This window comes from Rhinoderma darwinii, chromosome 2, assembly GCF_050947455.1.
Source record: "Rhinoderma darwinii isolate aRhiDar2 chromosome 2, aRhiDar2.hap1, whole genome shotgun sequence".
In the NCBI taxonomy this organism is placed as follows: domain Eukaryota; kingdom Metazoa; phylum Chordata; class Amphibia; order Anura; family Rhinodermatidae; genus Rhinoderma; species Rhinoderma darwinii.
Genome location: NC_134688.1, coordinates 192,548,089 through 192,561,478, shown reverse-complemented (window position 1 = coordinate 192,561,478; position 13,390 = coordinate 192,548,089). Strand labels below are relative to the sequence as shown.

The window sequence follows — 13,390 nt, the reverse complement described above, 5'->3', positions numbered from 1 at the left end:
CTGGACTATGAAAAGAGCCCTGCCCTTTCACTCCTTGCCTGAGCGTTGTTGTAGTCTTCCTATTTTTGTATTGCAAATGGTCCATTAGTATTATCCTTCTCCCAGTGTTCCCGCGCCCTGCTACCTGTATCGTGTATCCTGTATCCCATGCCGTGTTTTGTTCCTGAGCCTGTCTAGTGTTGGAGTCGTGTTGTGCCACCTGCTGTTATACGCCACATCTGGTGTCATCTGCCACCCCTGATATCATCCGCCACATCTGGCGCATCCTGCGATGACTACTACTATTCACTATGTCTGGTATCATCTGCCACTCTTGGTATCATTCGCCACGTCTGGTGCTACCTGCCACATCTAGCCCTATCCGTGCTAAAGCCCCTGCCATTGTCTGGATTATCTCAGGTACCCTTGTGCTACGAACTCTTTGTATAGACTTTTGCATAGACTGTGACTTGGCAAGCTACCTCTCCGCTACAGCAGAGCGGCCTAGTGGGTCCACATACGCCTAGATCGTGACAGTGAGTTAAACGTCTCTGATTGCAAAATAAATAAAAACTACATTTAAATGTCCAATATATTTCCATAATATATTGTAAGATTTCAGGTCTTAACTGAGGACTTTGGTACCACGCTTATTACCAAAATGAAAATTCCAACTATTATAACTTCTATGGACATCCAAATGGAGCCATAAGTGGGTTTTCCTATGACAGACTCTATGACATACAATAAGAGCCTGAACCGTGGTAGTCTGGAACCCCAACCAATATCTAGAGTGGCAGCACCCTGTCCTCCTTCCAAATAGTGGGAGAAATAAGAATGCAGCCAAAGCCATGTCTTTATCAGGAATGGAGACTAGGCACATCTGTTCTTGGGATCAGTAGGGGTGCCTGTGGTCAAACCCCTGCAGAATAGTCTTTATGAAATATAAACTTATTTAAGGCTGCCACATAATATTTCTGAATTTGATAACTACAGGGCAGTGGAACCACTAAACATGTTTAGAGATGTTGAACACCTTGACTGCAATGCAATAGTTTTTAGAACAAAATTAAATCAATGGGATGACCACATGGATCTTTGCAGGTTTTGAGGTGAGCAGGTCACATGATTCTCAGGAGTAGATACAAAGAATGATCTGATCTGCCACAGAAATCCTTATCTGAATTTACCCATAGCCTTAAAATATGATAAAATGTTGACCAAGCAGTTGAGAACACTTCTTGATTAATACGGGATTGCGGTCATTGATGTGAAATATCACAGTTAAGCATTATTTCCTACAATCTCTTTGATTTAAACACATCAGTAGAAGTGGCTGTAATGTATATCATTGTCTAAATGAAATCAACATTTTTGTTCCCATTCAGTTTGCTAATAGCATTGTTTTTCATCTAGTCTACTTCACTAGAACGTTAATATATAAGAATTTTCATTATGTTAACAAGAATAGTGGCTACAAATGTGGTGACCCCTTTCTTCAATCAATCTTTGAATTGTATTTGGCAGCTGAGCCTGAAAAGTGCCGTCAAAGACTAACCATTGAGAAAAAAAACCCTCTCTCCATCAATCAGTCAAATGGAAGAGGTGGAGATGTATTCTGCAGTGTGTCATGGCCAGAGGATTCATTAAACGTCATGCAGGAATGGACGTGGATTTCTTTTGGTGTGCTTGGGTTATTTTAAGCTTCTGATTATGCTTATCCCTATTTTTATCACCATACCTTTTTTTCACACTGTCACTTTCCAATATCTGTCCCCTTCCCCCATTACTCTTTGCCTATAATTATTAATGTATTCCTCTCAAACGCCATATAGAGCTTTCTGACGTCCAGCAAGTGATCTATGACGAACAACCTTCCAGCTTTATAAGAAATGTATTTTAATAAAACCAGGAAGTTCTCCATTGAGTCCAGTTTGCCAGATGTACGTCCAATTAAATACATAATAGACTTATAATAATTCCTACTAGTAAATATTATGTAGAAGTAGAAACAAGTCATTTTAAGAAGTGAAGAAGTTCTGCCGGAGCAGGATTGTCAAGTACTCCACAGGTAAGATTTACACCTTACTACTAAGAATGTGATCTAATGTTTGAAAGAGTTTAGGTACAATTATTCTATGCTATGTGAAAGCCATGTAGGGGGAGATAAGATACATCTCTGTAAATTAAGACATATGACTTAACACCCTCCCTGTCAAAGCTAAAACTAGCCTCACCCCTCCAGTGACTACTTGCTTAGATTAAGTGGCTTCAAATTGTGTAGTTATGATCAGGACCTTGGACAGTTCCACTGTAACAATGTATCCATATGAACAATAGCTTGTGCTAAATTACAGCAGACTCTGCATTTTTATACTGAATATTATACATATCCTCCACCTTCATGAGTAAAAAGAATACATTTTCCCTGGGTTTTTGACAGTATGATTTGACAGAGGAAAGCAGACTGCAGCTCTCAGGGGGTGGATTTTCTTTTTACTTCAATGAGAAGTGAATTGTGGAGCATAGAAGCAGCGGGTGGATTGTGCTCCTGCCTATGTAGCAGGGTGTGTGCAGCCAGAAGCAGAGCAGGGAGTGGGCATACACTGTGACTTGGAGGTTGCTGCTGAATGATGAGAGTCCTTTGAACAACTGTTTGATGACCTATGCATAATGTGAGTATTCTACATTGGCAATACCTAAGCACTTTCTAATGCTTTATTTTCTCATTTAAGTATATACTTCAACTTTTATAGCATAGTAGTAAGAAAAAGATGTAAACTTGTTTTATTATGATGACCAATCCAGGCATATTTATATAATGTTACCAATGTGAACACATGGACTGGTTTAATGAATAAAGAGACATTGTGACAGAAGCCAGTGTAACTTTACTAACAGATTGTAACCCTTGCATCCTTTTAGAAGCTGTAAAGGGCAGAGTCCTCTCTCTCCCTCCTTTTGTTTCATTGTTAGCAGATGGGTTAGTCAATATCTGTTTGTTATTTGTGTATTTAGTATTTATGTATTGTATATTAGTATTATTATGACTATTATTATCATCAGACATTAGGTAGGAGCAAACATTAAAAACCAACTGTTTGTTATTATGGAATAATAATATTTATATAACAGTCTAGATGAATGGGATATACATACACAAATCATAAAATGCTGCAATTGATGATCAGGTAATATAGACAGTAGAAGTAAAATACCATTCCTGCCTCTTTATGGTGGAATGATACAGAGAATTTCATATCATTGTAAGACAGGCAGGAGTGATTGATGATAGTAGGAGCTCAGTGCAGGCAGAGAGGAGCAGTTATTTACAGGTGACTGACTTGTTGATATTTCCCTGTGACTTCTTAGATGGTTATTATTCTACATTGAGGTAGTGTGTCAGGAGGAATGTTAAGTTCATTATTTGTGTGCTGTTTCTTTCTCATAGTTCTCCATGTACAGTGGACAAGAGTGCTGTAACCATATAGAGACATTCATGAAATATCCAGACCTTGCTCTAGAAGATGGCTTTCCACGTGGAGGGGCTGGTGGCAATAATCATTTTCTATTTGGCTATCTTGTTTGTGGGCATATGGGCTGCCTGGAGAACTAAAAATTCACGTGGTGATGGAGATCCCCGGGAAGGGATTATTGTGGGTGGAAGAGATATAGGACTACTGGTTGGAGCTTTTACTACTACAGGTGAAAATGTATTGTCTTTGTTTAACACCTTGTAAAGTTTTCTACCTACAGCTAACAAGACTAATATATGAGCATTAGAGGAGCATGGTATAATTGATTCATTCTGCATTGACTTGCTACTTGGCAACCTAAACACACGGTTGTATAGGCTTCAGAGTACAGAGTTTATTACTTGTTATTTACCACCTGTCATGTTGTTGACTAGAGATGGTAAAATGTATGCACCAGGTTTGAAATTTACTGCAAATTGGACTGAATTATGTCTTGAAGAGTCACAGAAGAAGAAAATATTTAAAGATTCATTCATCTGATTCCTCAATTATCCGTGACTGCATTACATATCCGTTAAACAGAACTGCATTTGCTATAGTCCTAATTGTCTCTTATTTAATTACTTTCCACCTTCCTATTTATATGTTGCTAAATTATCAGCTGTGGCATTATTCATGTTAATGATGGATGATTAACTGTGGCAATGTTTTCTCTGTCAGGGCTCAGATAGATTTGTTTAATGTTAAACCTACACAGTAGTTATGCAGTTACTTTGCAAGTAAACAATTAACTGATGTACTAAAATATTTGGCTTTGTTGTAAGCTACAAATAGTGGATTGAAATGATAATGAAGGATGTAATGAAAATAAGGGGTTACACTAATGGATCTAACATTTACTGGACATGTGTGTCTCCACCCCTTCTGTATGTGTATATTTCTAAATATATACATTTATATAAAGATAGATAGATAGATAGATAGATAGATAGATAGATAGATAGATAGATAGATAGATAGATAGATAGATAGATAGATAGATAGATGATAGATAGATAGATAGATAGATAGATAGATAGATAGATAGATAGATAGATAGATAGATAGATAGATAGATAGATAGATAGATAGATTGATAGATATACAGATATATCTATATAGATATATCTATAGAGATAGATTAGATAGAGATAGATAGATAGATAGATAGATAGATAGATAGATAGATAGATAGATAGATAGATAGATAGATAGATAGATAGATAGATAGATAGATAGATAGATAGATAGATAGATAGATAGATAGATAGATAGATAGATATAGATGATAATGAATGAATGATGTAATGAAAATAAAGGGTTACACTAATGGATCTAACATTTACTGGACATGTGTGTCTCCACCCCTTCCTTAATGTGAATATTTCTAAATCTTATAGATATATATATATAGATATAGATAGATACAGATATATCTATATAGATATAGATATATCGATAGATAGATAGACAGATAGATAGATAGATAGATAGATAGATAGATAGATAGATAGATAGATAGATAGATAGATAGATAGATAGATAGATAGATAGATAGATAGATAGATAGATAGATAGATAGATAGATATGAGATAGATAGATAGATAGATAGATAGATAGATAGATAGAAAAAACGACCATAGAACAAAGTAACGGCAAGCTTGAGAAAGGTTCTGTGACGAAACGTCGCTCACCCTGTTTCATCTACTCTGAAGTCCTGGTGCCGTTACTTTGTCCTATGGACGTTTTATATTGAAGTTGGGGAACTGATTCATCCCCTGGTAACGAGCACATGGCCTAATTTATGGTTTGTTGGAGTGCTGTGTTCATCTGCTTTTGGACTGTAGATAGATATATATATATATATAGATATATAGATATATATAATTTTAAAAAAAAAGGCTTGACAAAGATCCCATAGAGGCGGATCGAAACATTACCTGCCTGGGGTGAATAAACACACCACTTTTTTTCACCAATTTCCTTGGAGTGCTGCCTCTTCATTTTTTTGGGATTACATTAACAAGGGCTCCTAGCCTCAACCTAGGAGGCCAGCACCCACTGATGTGGCTGTGCTGCTTTATTCTTTTTCTCATTATAGATATATATATATATAGATACAGATATATCTATATAGATATATCTATAGATAGATAGATTTAGATATAGATGTATATTACACACCCCATTCCTATATGTCTCATTTTCATATTTAAGCTATTAACTTTAATTTCTTTATTTTTTTTTTAATATCAATGCAATTCATTAGCAACATGGGTTGGTGGAGGATACATAAATGGGACAGCAGAAGCAGTGTATGTCTCAGGATATGGACTGGCTTGGGCTCAAGCACCTATTGGCTACTCGCTCAGTCTTATCGTAGGTAAGTCAAAATTGAATTACGTGTATTGATATTTGTCCGAGTCAAAACTAACTATGGTTATTCGCAAATCAAATAAGGCTTGAGGAATACAGATATCAGGGAGATGTGGAGGTTAATGCATGGCTAATTTAATAAGCAGACATATCTAATCAATGATTCATTGAGATGCTGCATCCAAATAACCTTTTCAGGCCTGGAATGCGGTGTGCTGTTTTATTTCAGTACATATTAAAGATAATGCAATGGTGTTCCTATTAGAAGAAGATTATAATATAAATCAATTTAAAGCATCGGCGTATCTTGCATTCAAAGCAGGGAAAGAAGAATATACATAATACACCTTTTTTTATATAAGAAAAATTATTATTGTACACAAATCTGGACATGCAAAGTTTCAATAACACATCTGGGCATACAGCGCCTCATCATTTATAGAATGCTACTCTGTGGCATTACTGCCTGTCTCTTGACCTTTAACACTGCTGCTGAATATTGCATTCTACAGTAACTGAATTCAAATTAAAATCATGATGCCTTTATAAGGCCAACTGTATAAGGAACATCGTACAAGCTGCCACGGAAAATTCATGTTTTACTTCTGTATAGTACACTAGCATGTGTTATGCTTGGACAAATAGTATGATACAAATTAGTAATAGTCATATGTAATACGCATTGGCCATTCATTAAGAGGAACAGCTAGATTATAAATGTAACATATTCTATTGGGGATATCACCACTATGTATGTATATATATATATATATATATATATATATATATATATATATAAAGACCAAAGCTGAAATGATTTATCCATTTGTTCAATTTATGGTTGCCATTGCAAATGCAGTTTCACAAGCTATGAAATAGAGTATATACGGACAGGAGCATTTAATTGTGGCATAGAGTCTTCCAGGAATCATTATTGAATTCTGTAGATAAATCTAATTACGTTTTGGATTTTGCTGGAAAACAGAACATACTTACTATGAATATGTACAGGCATTAGTGACATGTTTCTCCAGGGATCTGCCTAATTGCAAGTACAGGGGCAAAATTTTTTTTTACCAATTTTGGGCTCACATGGGTATGCGCAATGTGTTCATTTAACCTAATAACTAGGCAATTAAGAGTTGAATATCACAGAATTGCCTTCTATACTTTTATCAAATGTCATGAAAGGGCCTCAATGCCTTTCTTGAGTGTAATAATATTGCAAGTAATGGCTACTAGAGATCAAGGATTTATTCTAATTACCATATTGGAGTTGGGAAGGATTTTTTTTTCCTAGAATGAGGAAAATTGTCTTTTACCTCATGGGGGTTTTCACCTTTCTCTCGATCAACATTGCAGGATAATAGGTTGAATTCGATTGACGTATGTCTTTTTTCAGCCTCACAAATTATGTTACTCTTTTACTATGTCATATAACAATATAACAATATCTAAAAGGCTGAATTCATATTTTAGAAGCCTTTCTAAACTAAAAGAAATAGCAATTGTTGAGTAATGATGTTATGCTCAATCAAATAGCAATAAAAACTGCTCTTATACATTACATGGATAAGTTGAAGAGACCATAAAATAAGGTCAGAAATGTGCTGTCTGCGTCCCCCACATGTTAATTAACTATAGGTCCCATAAAACTCAGATTCTTTGCAGCAATTGTAGTTACGCAATATCTGGTGTGCTGACTAGCAGCATGGTCATGTTATAGGCCTGTATATAAATGCCTGCTTTTGTGTGAATGAGGCAGCCTGAAATGTTTTGTTTGTAACTGAAGGTCAGAATAAGAGCATCATTATGGTACATAGCAGCGCCGAGACTGTTACATAAGATTAATATTACTTAGTACACCATAGATGCAGCAAGCCAGTACCTACTTATAACAACATGTCCTCTAGATAATTATATACTATGCATCTTTTTCTAGGTGGTCTATTCTTTGCTAAGCCCATGCGATCAAGGGGATATGTAACCATGCTAGACCCTTTCCAGCAGGTCTATGGCAAGCGAATGGGCGGATTACTTTTTATACCAGCATTAATGGGAGAGATGTTCTGGGCGGCTGCAATACTTTCTGCTTTAGGTAAGAGTCTTATTCACTTTCATTGATTTAAGTTATATATGATGTATAAGAAGAAACTCCACAAGTAATAGTTTACAGCTTTTTTTCCAGTAAGGGCAAAGTTGCATATATAGTCATATATATTTTGCATGATTGTGTCTTATTGAATGAAATGTAAGGATATTTTCAAGAAAACAAAACAAAAAGAAATCTGTAAATGTAATTAAATATAGTAAAATAAAAAAACCAGTTCTGATACCAGGAGACTTTGAGAAAAACGGGGCAGCAGTGGGAAATTATTTAGAGGGAGTGGCCATGGCACCCTCCCACTTTATTATATGGAGAATTGAGCCATTGTCACAATCAGCAAATTAAATAGTATATGTGGTGTGTGACCATGTAGCTCCTGTAGCTTAGCTCTAAAAACGCCACAGAATTTATTATTCCCCGTCTTATTGAATATGTCAAAAATTTGTAGCCAGAACAATCAGATCAGCTCTGTTCAAAATCAGTTGAAATTGAAGTTTTAAACAATGTCACCTTATGTGAAAATCCACTTGACAAGCCCATTTACTCGTATTATTTAACATGGGGTGGAGGTGACTAAATTCGGGAGGATATCTAGAATTAGAAGTAGTACTGGAATTACACAGCTTGTCAGAATGAATTTTGATGGAACTATATTCTTACTTAATTTAAGCAGCATGTGTTTTCTACTGGATGTAATATAATAAAAAAATAACATGTAGCCTTGGTGATAAAGTTGATTCATTATTAAATAAAGGCATAAACTAGGCTTAACGTTTATACATAATAAGATGTAAAAACTCACACAAAAAATAACATGAATGCAGTCCAAAGTCAAGTAAAAAGGGAAAAAATAACCTGTTTACACATTTGGAGAAAAAAATAACACTGTAGTCTGACTAGTGTAATATTAAAGTTATCAGAAACCAAATATAACATAGGAAAGAAGGTGTAGTGTGGGGATTGTGGGATGCGTGGGGTTAAGGGAGTGTATAGGGATGTGTATAGATTGGTTTTCAGGAATGGAGGCTATTGCATCAGTAGTAAGGACTAAAAAATGGGTTACAGATTTGCATGTCCAGTGAGAGTAGATTGAGTTTACTCTAAATAAGTTTTTGGTCTATATGTGAGGTCATACATCCTTTTTAGTACTCAGGTTTATACCAATTCTCCAGCTAAAGGCTGCCACCTTTGCAAAAACAGTGTCCTTAATACCACCATTATTCCAGCATTAAAATAGTGCTGAACCCAAAAGTCCATTAGCATAAATCTTGGCATTGGACCTCATCCACACTGTCATATTGTAGATATAGGTTGTACGCATCTATAAAACAATATATGTGCTTTAGGCCCATATTGTACCTCCATACTGTATGTCTCCAATTTTATAAGACACAAATTTAGAAAATGCAGCGTTGTGTGGCTTTTCTAAAAATCTATGGGCATTGCTCACATCTATAGATTTTATTGTGAGACTTCCAGTCTGAATGCAGCTCTGGGTTTTAGGGTGTCCCCTTAGCTATTAGCGCATGTTCTGATCAAGAGTGAAGAGTACACCTTGATGATGACAATGGTGATGATGATGATGATGATTACAAACTAAGCACCTTACATGCACTGTTCCCTCTAAGTCCCCCCCCTCATCTTGCATCTTGATTTTGCCTTCCATCGAAGGTATATGTTGGTAGGCATACAGTAGGATACGTCACCCAATTTCTAATGTTCTGCCTGTTAGTTATGGCCCTAGGGAAACTCCTTATATCGCTGTTTATATTTGGATGGTGACATTAGGGTGAGGGCCAAGGGCCAGAGCAAAAGTTTGCGGGCAGAATCCAGCCCTGGGGTACTCCGATGCTCTACCCGGGTACTCCGGCCCTAGGGAAGCTCCTGACATCATTGTCCATATATGTGATATCAGGAGCTTCCCCAGGGCCAAAGTCTGTGAGGAGAGCGCTTGCAATGCTCTACCCGGGGACTCCTGCATTGGGAAGCTTCTGACATCACTGTCTATATGTAAAAATTCGGCACCCTCTAGACAAGTAGAGCTGCTATTGGGCTTTGACTTGATTATATAACCAAGAAAAGTTATAAGCACATACGGCTACAATATACAAAATAATAACTTTATTGTATACAAAAATCGCAAACCTTTTAAAATTGCTAAATTAAAATGAAAGTGGGCAGCCAGGACGCCAAGTAGCAATAATACAGAATACAAATGTATATGTCCCCACCAACATTAGCAAGTGCAGAGGTGGCGACAGACACTAAAGAGTTAAATTCACTTGGCTAGCAGTGAAATAAAGTACATATATGCATGTGCATCCAGCAGCGAATGGTGAGCAGAGTAGGCAGGTAACAGACAATAATCACAATCCATAGTATAACATACCCATTGGCTGTACTGATGCTGAAACCGTTTTAACAATTTCCTATATAGCACTCACAGCTTAGAGGGAATACAGCAAACATGTAGTGAAGCCGTAAAAATGTCTACATTTATAGCATGAATTTATTGAAGTTACTGCATCAGCTGGACATTCCTTTTTGCTGATTTTGTTAAATGAAAAATTCGACCTCACTTTTATACGTTTTTTTTTTTCATTTAATCACATATCAGACAACTTTTAAAAAAAATTTACAGTCGCCATTCTATTTTATTAAAAGCAGCATTTTCCAGTACGCCATTTGGATATTATAAAATGTTTGAACAAACATTGAGACTTACTAATAAGGAATATTAGAATGTATAAACTCGTAAAGATGTGATTTTGAAGATGTGATATTCTTAAAATATGGAAAAATTTCTCAGGCCTTGGTTTCCTGTGTTTCCCAACTCCAGCACCCCCTCGCCTCCGCCCCTAAATATAGGGAGGGCAACAGTATTATAGTAATGGAATAATACATGCACAAAATACATTTAAAAATATATCGAGAAAAGCAAAGAATCATCCTCCTACTGTAACTATGTTTGACACGTCAGTATTTCAGCATCAGTCATGTATGAAATTTTGGGTAGAGCTCATGTGGATACATAAATAGTCATTACATGGACCATCTTTCATGAAGCTATGAATTAAGGATGTTCCTTTGAAATGAGAGAAGTAGATGACATCATGCTGGGGAGAGGGGAAACGCTTATCTACAATACAAGTGGGGGTCTAAGTTCTGGGCTTTTATCTCCCAGGTAGGAATATGAAATAAATCAAACAGTGCAGATTTTGTTTCTGGGAGCTGGTAACAACTCGCCACTTAGTGTGAGTCATCTATATAAGAAACTCAAATTGGAGCTCATTTACCTCCGTTGCTACCACTTAGATCTGATTCAAGTGGTCTTGCCATGCGTTGCCTGGTCTGTTTCTCCTGTTTTAGGCTAAGTTTATCTTGTTCTAATAAACATAATTTTCTCTAATTTCCAACTGTGCCCTGATTAGAAGAAACAGTAAGGCGCTTGTTTACATTCAGTCTGTTTATGATGACAGTTATCACAGTAACGTAGTTGTAATTACTCTGGTTTTAGACATGAATGGCTTAAAATAAAAACTGTAACATGCTAAAAGTAATCAATCCAATACAGCAAACTAATATTATAAATATCGATTTTTCTCTTTTGAAAATACTTGCCGTTAAACTCTGACAATCATGCACATGCCAGACCGGACAGGTGACGAATTATATGAATTCGCGAATTGTCAGATTTATATATTAGATCACAAAAAAACAGAAATATGTCGTAAGGCAAATCCCAAACACCCAACGGATTTTCAGAATATTTATTACCACAGTGATCTCCTTAAAGCGGTTGTCTCAACTGGACAACCACTTGTTAGAATGATGGAACCCCCATAATCAGGTGGTCTGATTTCCCTGATCCCAGGCGATCGGTTGTTATTGTAGCTTCTGACTTTTTAGGAAATGCAGTATAGCACGTTTTGCATTTAGTGTAATGTTTTCCATCACATGGTCGCTTCGAGTTTGCTAGAGCGGGATGCGATCTTTCTGGCTTATAGAGCGGGTAACTGCCATCTGTGATGTCTATATGTCCTCATAGGGGATATGAACAGGGGATGTTTTGATTTGGGCAGCCGGTTTTATTTCCTGATTGGTTTTTTTAACTTTGCTGTTCAATTATTCTGATGTTATCTCTACTTTGGGATTATTCACTGATGTGTATTGTAGAAGTGGAATTTCTCTACTAAGAAGTCAGCAGAAAAATCACTCAACATGTCAGTGTCTCTTCTCTGTAGAAACAGGGTTTTCTGCTCATTATGTATGAAAATAAAAAAGTGGTTTCATCACACTGAAGCAATAAAACACAATTGTTAGGTAATGTCCTCAGCCAGATGTCAATGCTTTATGTACCAATAAAGGGGCTGTTCAGGATTAGAAAAAGTGTTTGTTTATTTCCCAAAACATCATCCGTCTTGTCCATGGGATAAGATGAGCTGCAGTATCGGCCATAGCGCAGACACTTTTTTCTCTTCCTGTGCAATCCCTTTAATCTAAGGACTGCCACTGTAGAATCTTATCTGGCTGCTTCTTACATTTTCTGGTTCCAATATGTAAATAAATGGAAAACTGTGATTTGGGGTGTCAATTAAAAGGCATTGGTCATCAAAATGCTTGACCTGCCTAAGTAGAGTCGTGTGTTAACGAACCTTCCCTTACCCCATCCTATCCCCCCACCCCCACCTTGAGGAAAGACACGTGACACCGAGGTTGGATGTGAAATGGCCACAGCAGCCGTTTATTAATTTTACAGTTTTATAAAAACAATTTAAATCCGAAACCTTCGGATAACTAGTTAGGAATCCACCAGAGAATTCCTTCTAATAATTCACATGACCCAACATGGGTCAGAAACGTAAATAACAATTTAACGTTAACATTAACCCGAGCAGAGGAAGTCCTTGAAGCCCCTTCAGATATTCCTTTTTTAAGAACACACCGAGTTAGCCATCTGCAAACCACTAATTACCTCCAGCCGTAAACCAGCTCGGAAGCACCGTTCACCTCTGCAGATGGCTCCAACCACTAGAAGTCCACTTCAAGGGGATAACACCCGATGAAGCCCTCAAGTGATATACCGACCACTAGAAGTCCACTTCAAAGGGATAACACCCGATGAAGCCTTCAAGTGATATACCTTCTACCAGAAGACCACTTCAAAGGGATAACACCCGATGAAGTCTTCAACCATGTACCTTTTTTGGGGGACGCATACCCCCGATGCGACCCCCCCACCATTTTGTACTGACTGGCCTCAAGGACTCCCCCCGCCAGCTGCCATGACAACAGAACCTACTCAGGAAAAAAGGAAAAACATGTTAGATAAGCACACAAATAAAACACAACACTCATATACGGACGTACGCAAAGACCCCCCACGTAACAAACCAAGGGCGGGAGGGTGGG

General features: G+C 37.0%; 1 protein-coding gene across 1 annotated transcript in view; it reads left to right on the top strand.

Annotated features, from left to right (window-relative positions):
• Positions 1-2,525: 2,525 nt before the first annotated feature.
• The window catches only part of SLC5A7 (solute carrier family 5 member 7), a 42,060-nt gene continuing 31,195 nt past the window's right edge, over positions 2,526-13,390 (top strand). Inside the window, exons 1-4 of the mRNA XM_075850337.1 lie at positions 2,526-2,654; positions 3,431-3,684; positions 5,765-5,878; positions 7,814-7,969. Of these exons, the coding sequence (XP_075706452.1) occupies positions 3,507-3,684; positions 5,765-5,878; positions 7,814-7,969 (448 nt within the window). The 5' untranslated portion in view covers positions 2,526-2,654; positions 3,431-3,506. The remainder of the gene's footprint in view (positions 2,655-3,430; positions 3,685-5,764; positions 5,879-7,813; positions 7,970-13,390) is intronic.